We start from the raw sequence: 17,622 nt of genomic DNA on the forward strand, positions 1-17,622 counted from the left end.
TCCGGGTGACATTTCTCACAATCATTCACATGAGAACGGCAGTCTGGAAACAACATAGGTGGTTTTGCATTGGTAAAATGTCTCTTTTATTTTACCACATTTTTACAAATTTCTTATCAAAAACTAAAGCTCATCGTGAAGTTTAAATGTTTTTTATATGTTGCCTGTTTGAAAATAGTCATAACTTAGCAGCCTGGTTTTTTACACCTGTATGATGCACTAACCAATTAGAGAGTGGCATACTCTAAGGCATTTATGCCACTACTGTGTTTTCTCAATGAGCAGCACGGAGTAGGCATAAAAATTAATCTTGGCGCATAATAATGCCATTCTCTCTCTCATCATGGCTGCAATGAAAGGTCATTTCCCTTTTTAATTTTTCCCATTGTGCTGGAAAAGTCAGATGGGCATGTTATAATTTGAATAAAGGGGGAATCAGACAATCAGATACACACATTTGAAATGACATGACTTCCTGTTGGAAGCGATTAAAAGCAAATTTATTTAGTTGGAGACTGTCTACCCTTTAATCTCTTTGTAAATGTTCGGATAGTTCAGCATTCAGAAGTTCTTTGTTATTCTTTGGCTTAAGTTTAAGCAGCTGTGATTATGATCACCAACAGATAAATTTTAATCACCGCGTGTCTGCATCTGAATAGGATGTGTAATGGCCATTGCAGGAAAAGAGAGTGAAGCCTTTTAATGAGGTGGGCTGACTCGGAACATGCCCACCTGCTTTGGTGAATCTATTGAAACACCTCCATACCGTTTCCCTTTTGCTGAGTAACAACAAAAGCCTTTACAATCTACATCCTGTAATTGAACTTTTTTTTCTTTTATATTTTTTTGTCTGTGCATTTCATCTCCACTTTAGTAAAGTCATGTCAAGTGCCATCCACGATCGCCTCCTGTTCCCTGATTGTCTTTCTGTGCCTAACAGCAGAGAAGCGTCTCTGAATGAGTCACTATTAATCTGATAGCTGGCTCTTCTCTGTTGTTCGGAGTGTTGCGTCTCTGATGTGGAACACCCAGCGAGTTTCCTTTCTCTCCACTCGTCTCTACAAGAATGTCCTTAAGCAAATCTGCACACTGATCTTCTGTCTCGTGTTCATTTCTCGTCACGGGTGTTTCACAATCAGTCGCTGATTTGAGAGATAGTGTGTCATGCTATTCTATTCGTTTACAGAGAGCAGCGGTGATAGGAATCTGACTCAGTCGCTCTCATTCTCTCCCACTTGCTCTCCTCTAGGCTAATTGGGAATGGTGTGTGTTAGCTAGCTAACTGTGCTAATGAACTTGTTCACAGCCTTATCTAAATGCTCGCTCATGTACACCACTCCCCCTTATGAAAACCATGAAAATCCAGGGTTCGTTAGGAGTCCTGTAATTGTGATGTCTCCTATTTGGACTAAAAGTGTCTTAAGTGTAAAAAATTGTTAAATTACTGATATAACAAGTGGGTCATGTTAATCACTGTAGAAACAGCTCCAGTTCAAGCACTCACGGTTTGTTAATGATGAGAATTGATTGATTGGACTTATTTTGTAACTGATTTATTCTAGACAAGCTATAAATACTACTGTATTTGTAATTAAGTGAATATACATGAGTAAATTATACATGGGATGTCTTTTGAGATCCATTTTCCATCAGGATTTTAAAATCAACAAGAATCTACAACTCCTTTTTCAATTAGGACCCTACAAAGAAACTGTCATTAGCAGCTGTAGTGTGGAACATTATTAAAGGGACAATCCACCAAATTTGAACATCAGTTTTAGTTTACTAATAATTACTCAAGACACATCATTTTCACAACACATTTAACACACCAAACAACTTAACACTGCAGCTCAGTCTTGTGGTAAATCCCTTAATAGGAACAAAGCACAAGTCATTGTATTCTAGCAAGAGCATATAAATTGTATTTTTGTTTTTACTTTTTTTTCCCTGTTGTAGCATTCAAAGTAATGGGATTCAATCGAAGATCTTTTATTTATTTTTTTACAACTTTAATGTATTGTTAAATGGGGTTGGACTTGTCACTCATCAAGTAAGAAAAAGATGCAGCTGCTTGAGGTGGCGTGTAACTCAGCAGGTGGAGTGGTTGCTCCACATCCGGTGGCTGAAGCTCTTTGATGAAACCAGCTCCAGTTCAAATTCTCAATCTGGCTCCAGTCCCCCATAAAAAGATCCAAATGTTTGAAGAGAGTCAGTTCTGGTGCTCTCAAGCTACCTGACCCTCAGGTTCTATGGGTAAAGTCAATGAAAAATCACTTGTCTCACACTGGGCTCAATTCCTGGTCTCTAGGATGGAAGATCCATGAATTATTGCATTACTGCCAACCCTTCAACCTGTTATTGTGAACTTTATTGCTGATTAATAAGGGATTCACTTGTTTTTCTGCTTCAACAAATATGATGACAGAGGTACCAGAGGTTCAGAAACACTGACATTATAGGTTACTGCAAAAACAAATGGTAAATGGTAATTTTCAGAAGATGACCATGATAATTATTTTAATATCACACTGAGCACTACACAGCTTGTGAAAGGAGGAGCAGAATATATTCAGTGACCCTAAAACAGCCCTCCAAAGTCCAAAAAAATAACCCGACTGATACTGGCAAAGTATTTTGAGACAGATTTTAATCAAAAAGGCCTGCGTTACGAACTGGGGCTATGTAGTTTGAAAGGCATAGGCATTTACAGAGCAGATTGGCAGTAAGAAAGGATGCCTTTCGTTTGGATGCCAGTGTTTGGGGGACTTGACCTGACATTAAGAGTAAGGATATCTCTGGTGCAGCAGCTTTTATTCTGCCCAGCATTTTTATGGAAGTCCACTGGAAGCCTTTCTAACCCAGAGTGTGCTAGAAGCAGCATGCAAGTGTTTTGTGTTAAACTGAACTGACACAGTTTACCAGTATTTTATTTGTTTTATTCAATTTATCCTTTTTCTACTGCAAGGAAAAAGTGCCTTCTCATCATCCAATATAAACAAATCTTAAGATGTAAGACCTGCCTAAGAAAGAGATGCAGATGGCGTTAATGTGTGGCAGCGTAGCAGCAGAAGAAATGTGGTCATCTTCCACATAAATCTCTTCTTTTGGCTGTCCCTGGTGGCCCAGCATGCCCACTTTCTGATGCCAACTAGGCACCAGCCAGGGTGAAGCAGGGGTCATCTGAAGGAGTGGCCATCTGAATTTATCTGACAGTCCAATAGTGCTCAATAGAACCCCTCCTCCCCCCAACAACACACACAAAATTGCTCGCTCATCAACCTGAAACACCCCCTTTCTTCTTTCAAGTCACCTAACATATATATGCTGAAAATGCAGCTTCACTCAGATGTAAAAAGTCTCGAGTCTCATTTTTGACTCCAGCCAACCCAGAAGAGTCCGTGGCCAATCCGTCTTCTTCCAGTCTCCAAAAAAAAGAAAGAAAGAAGAAAAGAAAGAAAAAAAAACAATAACCATTTCAGGTTTAATGCACATATGTCAAGCTAGGAGAATTGGAGGACCAGATGGCCACAATACTGTGGCAGGTGCCTCGACAAATGTTTGCAGTTGCTCGTGCTGCTATTTATATCGTGCTGAAACACAGACATGCAAATATTTGCAAAAGGACAGTCGGCCCTTTATGTTGGGAGTCAAAGTGATCATTGAAATAAACAGATTGGGTTAAACCTCATGGCTACCAGTCACCTGAACTTCAACATACCCTGGGTTCATATGGACAAACTTATTTAGGAAATTCCAAATACACTAAATTGAAGGTAGAATATTAAAGTTTATCCCGATACTTAAGCTCAGTGTTAATCAGCTTAAATTATAATAAACAGTTTCTTCTGCAAATGTCCAGATTTTTTGCATTTGCCCCCCAAACTGACAGGAAGTCAAATCTGCAAAAAGTATAAAGTACAAAAACTTTTTTTTTTTTTTTTTTTTTTTTTTTTTTTTGCTTAGCAACAGTTCATATGAGAAAAGCTCAGCTGTCAGGGTGCTCTCAGTAAATAAGAAATTTTTCAAACTCGGCTCTCAAGTCCATTATTAAGTCAGGGTGTCGTCAAGGAAGGAGGGGTGAGCCAAAATGAGAGAGAGAGACAAACGGAGCACCCAGATGCAGATTAGGCTGCAGAAGATGAGGGTGTAAAAGGGATTTAATGGTAGGATGGATTAGAGAAATCCTTGTAACAATGTTAAATAATTATGGTTCCAGCCGAGATCAAAGCACCATTGATTGAACCCCTCAAGCCTTCAGCACACAGAGTCTTGGAAAGCAAAGATTGGTAAACTACTGCTCAGACCACTCCGGCTGCTCCAGTTAAATTGGATTGGAAATATTAGGATATAGATGAATCCTTCAGGAGGCTTTTGCAAAGCTTTTGTCACCAGAAATGTAGCTTGGGAATGTTATGAAAGGTTTGATAGCGTACTGTCTCGACAGAATCATAAGACGAGGGTGTCGCAGCTGTCTCCACTGATACCTAAGCGTTTTAAGTAGACTTATAGACACACTTGACTGTTCTATCAGCAAACTGAAAACTTTCAGCGCGGGCTTTCATTCAGGGTTTTATTTTTTATTTTTTTACCCCCCCCCCCCCCCCCCCCCCCCCCCCCCTTCTCCTTCGTCTTGTAATCAAGAAATTTGGACGCGCATCATGGCAATTCCTCCGCAGAAAAGGAAGGTTTTATCTCACTCCTCCAGGGGTTTATTCAAAAGTCTTCTGACAAGTCTCACAAAACATGAATGACACTGTGATTGCTGATACTGATGATGAAAGCCCATCATCAGCCGCTCTGTGAGTTCTGGGCTCTGGGTGATGTACAATTAAAATGCAATCAAAGGGCTAAGTGTAAACATCATCCGCCTTTTCCCCAAATACATTTGTTTCTTAAGAGATTGTTGATGAAGTCTTTATATTATATGCATCACCTGTGTGCAGAGAACCCCCCCCCCCCCCCCCCCCTTTCACACACATACACACGCTGTGGTGAATGATGAAATATGCAACAAGAGATTAGACAAATCACTGTACTCCTGTGCTGCATCGCCTTAATGCAAATTTAGTCACTGATCCGCTATACTAAGAGGCTTTATGAGGGAACTTCATGGTTGTTAGTTATATAATCTAAAATAGGACAAAAATGCAATCACTGTTCTTATCATCTGAGGAAGATGTCACTGTTTTCAGTTATAATTTTTTGTGTATATGTGGGATGTGGCTTTCTGCATTAATAAGATAATTCACTTCCAACCATTTGATCCACATTTTAACCAAATTTCTGTCCACTTACAAAGGCTTCTTTTTTACTATAATTACTATTTCACAAGTCCAAAGACTGAAGCTGGAAAAGAAAAAAGCTGCTGCTAAATATGACTGTCTTTATCCGTTACTGCTGGTGGTGTTTCTGCCCCCGGGGGACTTGACACCCGTTGCATCTTTCTTTAGCTCCCTCCAACATGTTTGTTCTGCAGCGCTTACCCTCCCAGGCGTCGTCGCTGCAGCACGTTTTTCTAAGAGGTATCATTGTAATTGGGTGAATAGTTGATGTGTATTTAGCATTAACATGAAGACTCATTCAAGCTGTGCTAGAGGTTATAACACTGGGTAAACTGAACTGCTCGACTGTAACTTACTCACATGTGGAATTCTTCAATTTCTTGTAGCCTTTTTTAAATAAAACTTTTAAGGTGGGTGATTTTAGTTTGTAGTTATTTCTATGCATGAATTAGTTTTTTGTTATAATTTTGTTTGCAGTGCCTTAGATAACTTGTAGTTTCTTATGCATGTGTGCAGTTTTGCTTTCTTTCAGTTTGGTGTCGTTACTCTCTGTCACACACAAACACACACTCATGTACAGTCTTGACACTGATAGGTGTCGATATCAGAGAGTACCCCCAGCTTGTAAATGCCTCCCACTGGTGGCGGTCACACCAATCCTACCATCTTTTTTTTTTCTTTTTTTTTTTTTTGTTGCTTTGTATTTATTGGTCGGAAGGGGAGGTGGGGGAGGAATTGGGGGGTTAAGGGTGGAGCCTGTTTGTCAAGTGAATTAAAATACCAAATAATAGTAATAATAATGATACTGAAAAGTTCATAAAAAATGGCATGTTCCTCCCTGATTGTGCGAGTGTTGTGGTATTCAATTATGCAATTTTCATTGGCATATTAATCATCTTTTCAACAAACAAGCCACCGTTAATTAAAGCAAAGCATGGATAAAGACGTGTTGCCGGATCATCACTCCGTTTATCACCACGCGCACACCCGCAGTTAAGTAAATTCAGGCTGTGAGATGAATTTCAATGTCCTTCCTGTTACTTCCTCTATGTGGTTGTGTATGTGTGTGGATTGTTAACCACTTATTTATGCACATTGTGTTGGGGGTGGGGTTAGTTAGTGACGTCTGCTGTCAGTGTGAGTGGGAAATTAATTCTTTTTTTTTATTATTTATGCAAACCCCATCTTGTAACCATCACTTGTGAATGAGTTTTTTGCAGTTTTTTTTTCTTTTTATCCTCCTCCCTTTTTTCTGGACAGATCTGAATGTAAAATTCTCTTTGATTATGTCTTCCTCGGCTCAGATTAGTCAGACTGAATCAAGGTGAATGATTTGAATTTTTCTTTTCCCTCTTAGTGTCCACACTCAGTGTGTAGCAGAGGCCAGTGGAACTGTATGACATCTCTGTACACACAGGACAGCTCTGCCTATTTCACTTGTCTCTCTTTCTCTGGCTTTTTGTGCCGCCTCTATGCCTTGCTCATTGGTGGGAGGGGATGGAGATTATTCAGAATCTGGAAAGATATGGGCTTCACTCTAATCATAGCTCACTGCCTCTACTGTCATTCAGTCACTAAATAGAAGTAGGGAAAATGTCTCGGTGACTGGAGCAGCTAGACAGCCTTGCGAGTACTTCACTTCTGCCAGCGGAAAAAGAATTCAAGGCATCTGCAGACATGTCGCTTGTCCCTGTCCCTCATTGTGGGAGCAACTTTATCAGCACCAGCTGCTCACCCACTTGCTAAACTGGAGGGCCAGTCGCCTCTTAACTTAAACATAAGATCTTTGTGGTTTGAAGCACTCGGCTGCTCTGCGCCCAGTGTGGATCTGAAAGGCAAACACGACTCCAGTGTCGCCATCCTCCATCAGAAAATCACACCTCATGGAAAACTTGTTTGTGCTGCGTTAGCTTGAATCTAAATGCACTCAAACAGACTGTTGCACTGGAGCAAGACCCACCCCCCCACTTTCACCTCAAAAGAAAAAAGGGAGATGATGGAAAGAGAAAAGGGAGGGCGGAAGAGAGATGGAGATGGAGAAAGAGGAGGAGGAATGAGAAAGGGGGAGAGAAAAGTCAAAAACCTCCACATAACAATGCCGGAGAAAAATCAGAACATTTTCCACCGAAAGATGGGCCATTTCCAAATCCTTGTGCCCTATCAGACAAATTAAAGTAAATCAAGCATGAAATGAAGCAGAAGAGCCCGGAGATAAGGCTCCTTTAAGTCGTTTACAGATTAGGACAGAGAGAGAGAGAGAGGGAGAGGGAGAGAGGTGCATCTGGTCTCTGGCAGGGAAGGAGGCTAGTTTCTCATTTCACAATAGCAGCCTGTGTATAGGATTACTCTCCCCTGTCACCGACATGAGGAGCAGTGGGGGAATAGACATCCACAAAATGTGTCTAAATATGTCCTCTCAGAAATGTTTTGAACCAAAAACCTCTCAGCGTTGGCCAGATGTGACATGTGATAAGTAAACATGTTACACGCAGCATTTGACCCGCCGAATCCGTCTGATTTGTTTGTTATTTCAGCCGCCCCTTCACCTTTTCTTTCACTCAAGTGGCTTCATCACTGCGCGGCTTAAACATTCAGATGAATTCAGGATTGGCTGAGCGGCATCACGTGATTGTACGGCTGTCAGCTCCTATGCGCATGTTAAGCGTGCCTCTGATCAGTTTTGGGGGTGGAGGTGGGAAGAGGATAGGGCTCTGTAAACTGGGTTGTTTTATTTGTGCTCCGTACCTCTATTTTCTGTCTTACATCAGAAGATTAATTGCTGTTTTATTTTAGTCCTCACAAATAATCAAAACATAATTATGGAATTATATTTTACAGTGTTTAAACACTAAAAACACACACATGGGCAGGCACACTCACTTATCACATCCACACATGCATACAAAAGCACCCATGAACTAAACAACACCTCCCTCACACACACAGCTCTGATCTACTCACACTCACTCAGTCACCTACACAAGGCCAGGGTGTGCTGCTCTTTGACGCTGCCCGTCGAGCTCTCTCTGGATTTTGTTTCACTCCTTTCGTGAATCTTTTCTGGTAGCGATGAGAGGTGGGCTCGGCTCCGGCACTCAGCCCGCTCCGAGAGAGACGAAAGCTGGCCCCCGTCACCAGGTTGCCGCTCTCTACAAAGCCACAACCTTGACCTTCCCGGCCCCAAGTCTTAGGTTTAGCTTCTTTATCGCACTATCTCCAGGCATTTAAAAATACTCCTGAAACTCAATGATTTAACCCGCTTTTACGCTGTTCACATCAAAACTGGATGAAAAAAAAGCTTAATCCATCTTATCTGTTAACTGTCAAACTGCTCTGGCTAAAACCTACTCACAAAAGACAACTAGGTCACCCAGGAAAAAAAACAGAATTCCCTGTTACCCAGGGGAAGTTGCAGTCTGGTAATTGACTTGGGAGTAGATTCAAGTGTACTTCAAAAATAGTCACTTCCAGAATTAACTGCAGAGCATCATCAAGGTAGCAATGTTTACTTGTTTTTGTTGCTAAAATATTGCTCATTTAGATATATTGCAACACACTGATCATTTTCAGCCAAGTTTCCACTCATATTGATGGCAAATTTAAGTCTTTCATATCATGCCTCATACAAAATACAAACTTCTTTGCACATCTCAAGTTCAAGTTTTGTTATCCACCTGTCTTTAAGACATACAGTCCCGATGGACATATACTGACCATCATTCATCCTTCCTGTCACGCTCAAGTAGAGTAATGTGCTTTTGATGGTTTTGAAATTTTAAAGAATAGCATTTAAAACAATCAGATTCCAGCAGGATTGCTGTGTGTCCTCTAGATGTTGTCGGTGATATCTGTGCATGAGGACAGTCATTTTTTAAAGTTTTCCTGTCTCCCTTTACATGCTATCAATAGAAATTGCTTTGCTTTGGTAAAGATGGATGTCTCAGAGATTGTTGTCAGCCGGCCTGCTGCTAACTTCTCCTGGCTTTTGATGAGATGGAGTGCTTGTCAGCTATATTTCAATTGTTCATTGACACCAAACAACAGTGTCTGTGTTGATAGTGTACTGCAGGACTGAAGTTCTTTTGTCTGTGAGTGTGGGTGCATGGACATTATCACCACTCTAGCATTTCTGTTCCATATTTTAACTTTTTAGAAGACAAAATCGTGGAGTATTATGTGATCCTTGCATAGTTTCAGTTTCAGCTTAGCACCAAATTACAACATATGCCATAAACATATATCCTAAAACAGAGAATAAACCATGTCAATGTCAGTAAAATTAAATCAAATTCAATCCAAATCAACCCAATTCATTATAGTTTTCTTAATACCAGTTCCTTAAAAATTAACCTAGCTGATGGAGACAACATTTTGCATTAAATTGGTTTAATTCATTCCTGTGTCCTGAGCATCCAGAAGCCAGTGAGCTACAGTGGAGAGTATAATACAAACTGATTCTAGTTTATCCATGTTTTTTTATTTTTTACAGTATTGGACCATTTGGCATTTTAACTTGTTGCTGGGTACCTTAGATTAGCTTGGGACTGACAGGCTAGCTCGGCTCTGTCCAACAGAAACATCTACCTTCAAGGCACTTTGTATACTGTCCAGCTAACAGCTAATATGCTAAAAGCTACTATATGCTCATATACCCAAAACAATATTTACTTTAACTTTAACAGTTGTTTTTCTCCATCAATATTTAGGTTTGTTAGTTGCCTAGACTGCTATAAACCATACTTTGGCATATATATGCTTAATATGCCACAGTCACTGTGTATGTTTACAAAATACACAAAAAAGTCATAGCTGAAATTACAGTAATAATCTAGATAAGTTATGTGGAGTATTCATTCTTAGGGGTTGACCAGTTTTTTGCAACACCCTAGCAATTTGTCAATCTTCTGGACTGAGGGAGAAACCTAAATAATGCCCCATGTTATGAAGGATGGCTATAATTATGACATCAAGTTCAGCGCTAACATTGCAGGGCTGTAGGGGAGCATAATGTGGGCATGAGTCATTAATTGGATTGTTCTCTGAGATGTCATCCAATATATCACGAGATCAGGTTGAAATACCTTCATTGATAGCTATACTTTTTTTTACAATCTATAATTTGTGGGTAGTTTGAACTAAGATGCCCAGAGTCCTCCATTTGAAGGACTCCACAACCCCCACAACCCTTTGCTTAGCCTCTGTGGCGTGTCACAGTTAAAATACCCTAATCCCTTTGGCTTGTTTAACTCTTTCCCCCCAAGCCGTCGACTGCCTGAAAACAAGTCTGACCTGAAGGGGTGAATCCCCCACCAATATCTGCCTCTCTTCCCTCTCCCAAGCACTCATATAGCCAAACTCATATGGTTGCCTGGAAACTTGCTCTCTAACAAATGGCCTCCCCTGTTCTCCCCACTGCTCAGGGCCAAATACAACCACAGGGGTGAGGAGGGGGTGAGGGAGGGAGATGAGGTGGGGCTGCTGGTGTGGGGGTCCTCCGCTGTATTAAAACAAGCGCCTTTCTCAAAGATAATAGTGTGGGCTGCAGGTTATAAATGATGCATTTTGCTCACTGAGACCTGATAATAGCAGTTTGGGTAGGAGGGGGAGAAAGTTCATCGCTCCCTTATCAAAGCTTGGTGACATTTCTCCTTCAGCTGTAAAATTTCATATCACATATCTGCTTTAAAGATGTGGCACCTTTTGTTGAACCGATACAGTGCTTTTCATTTTGCCCAATATGCCTCTCTCATGGTATATTAATTTATAGCCCATTTTCTGGCTCTATAGCACGGCCTATCAGTGGAGATGACTGGGATTCAGTAGGACATCTGTGAATTGCCACACACAGGTTATTGAACTTTGAACAGCAGTAATTTATTTGCTTTGATTCAAAGGCACTGCTTGATATCAAGAGGGATTGTCTGCTGTGTGAAGCTCAAGCACATTTTCCCTTATGTCTGCACTCTCCAATTCTTCTTTTTCCTTCAGCATCCACCATCATTGTTAACATACTCACTATATCTGAAAAAAGGTTCAATAAAACAAAGACAGGATTGGTAATCAGAGTATTTCTTTTAGACCTACAGGCGATTTCTTGGCCTTTAGTTGTCTTTGGTTTCAACTAGTTAGAGAAGTTAAATTTATGATGAAAACAACTTCTGTATTAAGGTAATGATGCCATTTATAATAAGTCTGGATCACAGATTATTTAAAGAAAAGATCTATTCTTGATGTACATTAATACAAAAATTAAAATTTTAAAGTATAGCGGGGGGGAATCGGTATGTGCCGCACAGCATCTTCACCACAATGATTTCTCCTTTTGATTGTTCTGTGTAGATGTACAATACATGACACATTAGGTCTGAAAGTAAACATCACATAGCTTTAATAAGGATTGGTTAGAAACTAATGTAGAGTATACTTTGTGAAATAAGATGATGCTACCAATGTAATTGGAAATGAAACGAGAAAATTATATGTTAAGGGATTGTTGAACAGGGATTCATTATGTCTAATAATTTTCAAAAGTATAGAGTGGTCGTTCATTTCTCTGTCTTTCGGTGGTTCACACCCATTTATATTTTGAATTGTAGCAGACTGGCATTCTGCCACCGAGAAACTCATTAGCTATCAGTCATAGGACATTAAAGGGAGAGGGACTTGGGTCCCTGTTTCTCTGCACCATAACAGAAAAGAAAGGCAAGACACACATGCACACATGAAAAAAATAACAAACAGATGCCATCATGGAGCATCTTGGTTGTTATCTGAGGAGGATCTCTCCACACAAAGGGACAGTCATTGGTCTGCCAAGTATCTGTAGAGTGCAGAAACAAACCCTAGACTCTAGCGACAGATGATGATCTTATCGAGGGAGGGGTGAAGGGTAGGAGGTGCTGGTGTTTTGGGGGGGATGGGGATGGTAGAGGGTGAAGGTGGTGGAGAGGTTTTGGTCGGGATTCAGAGGAGGGGAGGGGGGAGTTGTAGCTCTTGGGCCACATCATGGACCTCATTGCCAAAAGTGTGGTATTTAAGCATTGGCTGATGAGGAACGCTGAAGAGAGAACACAGGCACTGGATGTGTTAAATCTCCTAATAGCCTGTTATGAGCTTTTCTCTTGGTTCAGTCTGCTGTTTGCAATTTGATGGGTTAAACACTGTGACTTTTGTATTTATTCTTAATTTGTTTGTAATGAGAATAGGTAATGGAGTTGGGATTTAGGGTCTTGTATAAAGCTGAATTATCAATGTGACTTAAAGATATTTTGCAGCTCTAATTACAAGTTGGTAACTGAACACACAAGTCATTAGGCCTATACATAGACATATATACTTTTTTGTGAACATAAATAAACCAGTGAATTCTCATAAAGAACATGCAGACAGTCCACAAAGGGAACTCATTATTCATCCACAGGGTTTTTTTGTAGAGATCTTCCTCTGCTGTCTGCAACAGATGTGACAAGCCATCTGTGAGCCAAGGTCCTCAGGCAACATTTGGTATGAGATGCACACAACTGGCACCTAGACATGGTGGACCGCAAACCACACAAATTGAAACGTACCCTCTTTACCACCCCCTCCCTCTCGCATCTACACTACCAGTTACCCACTTTTTTTTACTGCACAAGTGTAACCCTGAGCAGAAAGAAGAAAAGAAAAGGAATCAGAGTTTTTGGCTGGGGAAGGCTGGAGCTATGAGTCAAGCGGGGTTAAACAGGAAGTTGCATCCAAGCGGTTAAAGGCCGTGGGTCTTATCTGAGGACAAACAGAATGCATCAAGCAGTGGCTGTTGCTCTCAGTGATGACGGCCAGCTGTGCACCAATGTTTAATTATTTCTCTGTAATGAGCTTACCCACCTTCCACGGCAGCACCATGAAGACAGCATGCAACTGCAGGAGCAAGGGAGGGGGGCAGAGGCTGCAGAGGGAGGGTAAGGATAAGATAAAGCTGCAAAGAATGTTTCGTTTTTAGGGCATTCTCAAAGCTATTTAATCATTCTAAAATATAAATAAATGTTTAAACCATGTGCTGGTATTTCACATTGTTTTTAATCTGCATTTCACAGAGGTCTGATAAACAAGTTTTTATGATGGGTGACATTTACCATTTTATTGTTACAGGGATGACCACCATTGATGAGTATATGATCAGTGGGCTGTCATTTGTACACTAGAAGCAGGCTCATGATCATGTTTATACATGCAAAGCAGCACATAAGCACGTATTTCCATACCAACACAACCGACAAGCACAATAGAGCACTGCAGATACACGGTTGATATTTACAGAGTAGACTAGAGCTGAATAGGTCATTGTACCACAAACACATCAGAAAGTTCAGTGATCACTGCAGCCCCATTCAACATGAAGCTGATGCCCCGAATTATTCGTTTTTTCAGATGTTAACAAACAGGTTAAAAGACACAATGCTTGCAACATGTGTAGATTTTGTTAATATAATGCTGTTTGTTAGCATTACTGAGCTAAAATATGTTCTTTTTTTCTTTCTTTTTTTAACAGGGTTTGTTTTATGCTGAAAATTTATAGCAGAACAGAAATTATATTCTATAACTAACACATAAGACATAATACTTCCCAAAGATGGGCCCCTCTTATATTAGCAAATTAAAAGACACAATGCTAGAACGTGTAACCTTTCTTACCAAAATAATCCTATGTGTTAGTGTTATTGGCTGGGCTAGAAGAGCTAATTTTTCTGCAGGTTTGTTTTGCTGAGGATAACAGTAAAAACATCCCCTAACTAACACATATCTTTGACTTCCCAAACTCACACAAACAGGTTAAAAGACACAATGCTAGCAACATGTGTATTATATCTTAGCATAATAACACACTGTGTTAGCCTTATATGCTGGGTTTGAAAAGCTTATTTTAACCAGTTTGTTTTATGCTGAGGAGTGATAACAGAGTAGTACTAACATTTTCCCAAAATCACACCTGTTAACAAACAGGTTAAAGGACACAATGCTAGCAGTGGGTGTAGCATGTGTTAGCGTAGTAACATTGTGTGTGAGAGTTGTTTTCAAGACTTGAAGGACCCTTTTTTTTAGCAGGTTTGTTTTATGCTGGAGAATTGGAGCAGTCCTAAAACATCTCTTAGCTAACACATATCTTTGACTTCCTAAAGATAAGTCCAGTAACATCTGGTGGAGTCCTCAAACATGACTCACTCAAGATAAAACTGTACTTTTTCAGAGAACTTTTTGTGTCTAGAAAGTTTATGAAAGATTGGACTTCTGGTTATAGATCTCTGAATCACCAGATTTTCAAGTATTGTCAAGGCAACCAGTCGGAAGTGTACAGCTGAGAACTGCAAACACTTCTTTTGTGACACACACATACACATTTACAGACAAGGGAAACATCCTCTCTGTAAATTAAGTCACAGCCTGTCATGAGGGTTTATCATAACTCTTTGATTAATCACCATCCCAAAAAGTACACTGAATCTAAGCGATAAGATAGCAGTGGGTGTCAGGGAGGTGAGCACCGGTAGTACTAACAGTGCTATCCGGTCCCGCTGTTAATTAACTGGAGCGCTGCAGAGCACTAACAAGGGCCCTGCCTTCCTGGAACAACAGAAATAGGCCTTCCAGTAGCTGCTCTCACCAGTGAGCCTGCACTGTCTCACAGAGATTATCTCCACACAAGACACCTTTCAAGTAAGGTTAGCACACCAGGAGTCTGAGGAACACCATCAGATGGATGCTGGTTTGATTTGCTTATCTAGTTTAAAAATATTTTGCAGTAGCAAGGCTTTGACTCAACAATAAGATCCCAAATGTAAGTCTAAGAGAAAAGGTCAATGAATAAATGTCACTGTGATTTGATGTGGAACTTGTGTTATGTAGAGCACCATCACTGACAACTTTGGATTCTGATCTGTTTTCAGGAGAGCTGGATGCGTTCCTTAAAGATGGCGAGCGTCGAATTCACAGCCGCCAGCAGCTCCCTGTGGGGACAACATGGGGCCCCTTCGAAGGGAAGATCGAGATGAGCACTGACACCACTGCACTGGTATGTCTTCATTGTGGTCAACTACTATAAATTGCATGATCAATAGAAAACAAATTTGAAAGAGGGTTCTAAAGTCACAGAGCAATAAACATTTGCTTTGTGAGGTCATTTAGAAAAGCACCCAGCCTCAGGTAAGTAAATAGGACCTGAATCATTGTCTCAGCATTTGGTCACACAGTCTGTTACAATTGAAAATACTATCTAACCTCAACGACTTCATGGGTTATTTGTTTGAAGGATCTCAGATAATGTTTGGATGACCTGAAGGTCTCAACAATTTATGAATGCTTGACTTTAAACCTTACAATTAAATTTCCAACAGCTATCTGATCAAAGCAGATGAGAAAATGAATTCTAATAATCAAAGAGTGCTGAAATCAGGCAATTGTAGCTAATAGCAAGTTAGTCTATCCAGTCTAGATTTAACTGGAAAAAACATTCCATGCAGACACCGGTTTGACAGTTTTTGCATTGAAGGCATCACAACACATTTTATTTGCTTGCTTTATAATGTGTTGCAAGCAAGAATATAAGTGATTATATGCAATTTGAAGAATGAATTAAGTAACCTTTCCTTTAACATGATTATTAAATCAATGTTAACATGACTGCTAGAAAGTCCAACATCAAAACCATATTAATAGCAGCCTCCATGACTTTCAGACCTAGTGAGGTAAATCTCAGCGGGTCCAACTGAATCCCAACATTAGCCTTTTTAAGTGTTAAATCTGTTTTAACTATTTAATCTGCATATTATAAGACAAAACATTTTAATTGGTGGATTTAGAGCTTGAGCTACGCTTCAGTTGAATGAAGTCACAATTCATTATTTTTGACATTACCCTGCACACAGCAGCTTTATATCTCTAGTTTCAAAGATCCCAGCAGAGGCTTGTGCTGACCTGCTGCTCTGGTGGAGTGACAAGTCCTTCATGGGTTTGATCTTCCATTCTGCATATGGATTAATTAAGAAATTCCCATTAAAGTCATAAGCAGCCTCGCATTCATCCTGTTAAGACACATAAGGAAAAGTCCATGAGGATTTCAGACCTTTTTTCAGATTCCTTGAATGCATAACTTTATTAAATCATTTCCAGGGCAGTTTTGACTGTTTTCTAAGCTCTCCTTGTGGTTTTGAAGTCATCAGTGGCTTTAAATAACTCAGGCTGTATTATAGCCATGAAATATGGCTTCTCTCAGAGTAAAGCCAGTTATCCTTGAGTGGAAAAGTGATTTGACAGAGAAACACCTCGAGTTGCCTTCAGAAGTAACACACCCCCATTTATTTCTCCAGCAATCTGCACATGAATTTCCCAGAGAGGCATTCAGAACCAGCCCTCAGCCGTCCGTCAGACCGTCATACAAGAGAATCTTTTTTGGATTGTGTTTGCTTGAATATTTTCAATAGATACAAATTAAATGAATTCATCACAATACACACTGAATGAGATGCAAAAACTGATTGTTGCTCTTGGCAAGAGTGATAAGTTCTGAACTAACTACCCTCTGAGGAATTCATCGTGGTTTTCTTTCTTTCTTTCTTTCTTTTTTCTTTTTTCTTTTTCCTCTAACTGAGCAGGTGCTGGTCATCACCTGTAATAGGCTGTGGAGGAGTCACAGAATATGCCAAACCTCCCTCGCAATTAAAAGCAGAGGAAGAAGCTCTGCCTTTAAGGGTCTCATGTGTGTCTATTCTCCAGGGGGCCCTTTCAATGCTTTGCTGCTTGGCCTTCTACACTCTAAAGTTTCATCTCTCAAACCGTGTTCAGGCTGTTAGCAGCTTCTCACTATCTCTTATTAAAGGCTAGGTCAACCTAACTGGCATGTTTTGTTTAACTGAGCTTCCTTTTAATGTTCGGTGTAACTTTTTACTTTGTTTCTTAGACGCTGAATAAGCCAAAAACTTCACAATCGTTGTATTTTGCGCACCACGAGGGAATCATCTAGTTGACAATAGCATAGTTTTACTTATTTCTTTTTTAATAAAGCCTCTAGTTATCAAGCTGCTGCCTCGTTAAACATGCAGCCTTTGGCAAAAATCTCTAATTTAGTGCAGTATTTATCTCAGTTATTTCAGTGGGAGGTTGAGGGAGTTGTGCAAATCTTTAAATACTGACAAATCAAGACACGAATGAACCCGTACGCCTCACCTGGAGAGGGAAAAGTTGAAATAACAAATGTGTGAGTGAGGAGAGTGAGGTGAGAGACAAGAAGAAGAAAGCCTGGCTAGTTTTAATACATGTCCGGGCGGTCAGTGCTGCAGAGCTGGGTCAGAAGGCAGTAGAGAGCGTT

General features: G+C 40.2%; 1 protein-coding gene across 3 annotated transcripts in view; it reads left to right on the forward strand.

Annotated features, from left to right (window-relative positions):
* zfpm2a (zinc finger protein, FOG family member 2a) overlaps window positions 1–17,622 on the forward strand; it is a 113,070-nt gene that overhangs the window by 39,353 nt on the left and 56,095 nt on the right. For all 3 annotated transcript variants that reach the window (XM_041988389.1, XM_041988390.1, XM_041988391.1), the window contains one exon: window positions 15,206–15,330. In XM_041988389.1, the coding sequence (XP_041844323.1) occupies window positions 15,206–15,330 (125 nt within the window). The remainder of the gene's footprint in view (window positions 1–15,205; window positions 15,331–17,622) is intronic.

Source organism: Melanotaenia boesemani, chromosome 6 (genome assembly GCF_017639745.1).
Source record: "Melanotaenia boesemani isolate fMelBoe1 chromosome 6, fMelBoe1.pri, whole genome shotgun sequence".
In the NCBI taxonomy this organism is placed as follows: Eukaryota; Metazoa; Chordata; class Actinopteri; order Atheriniformes; family Melanotaeniidae; genus Melanotaenia; species Melanotaenia boesemani.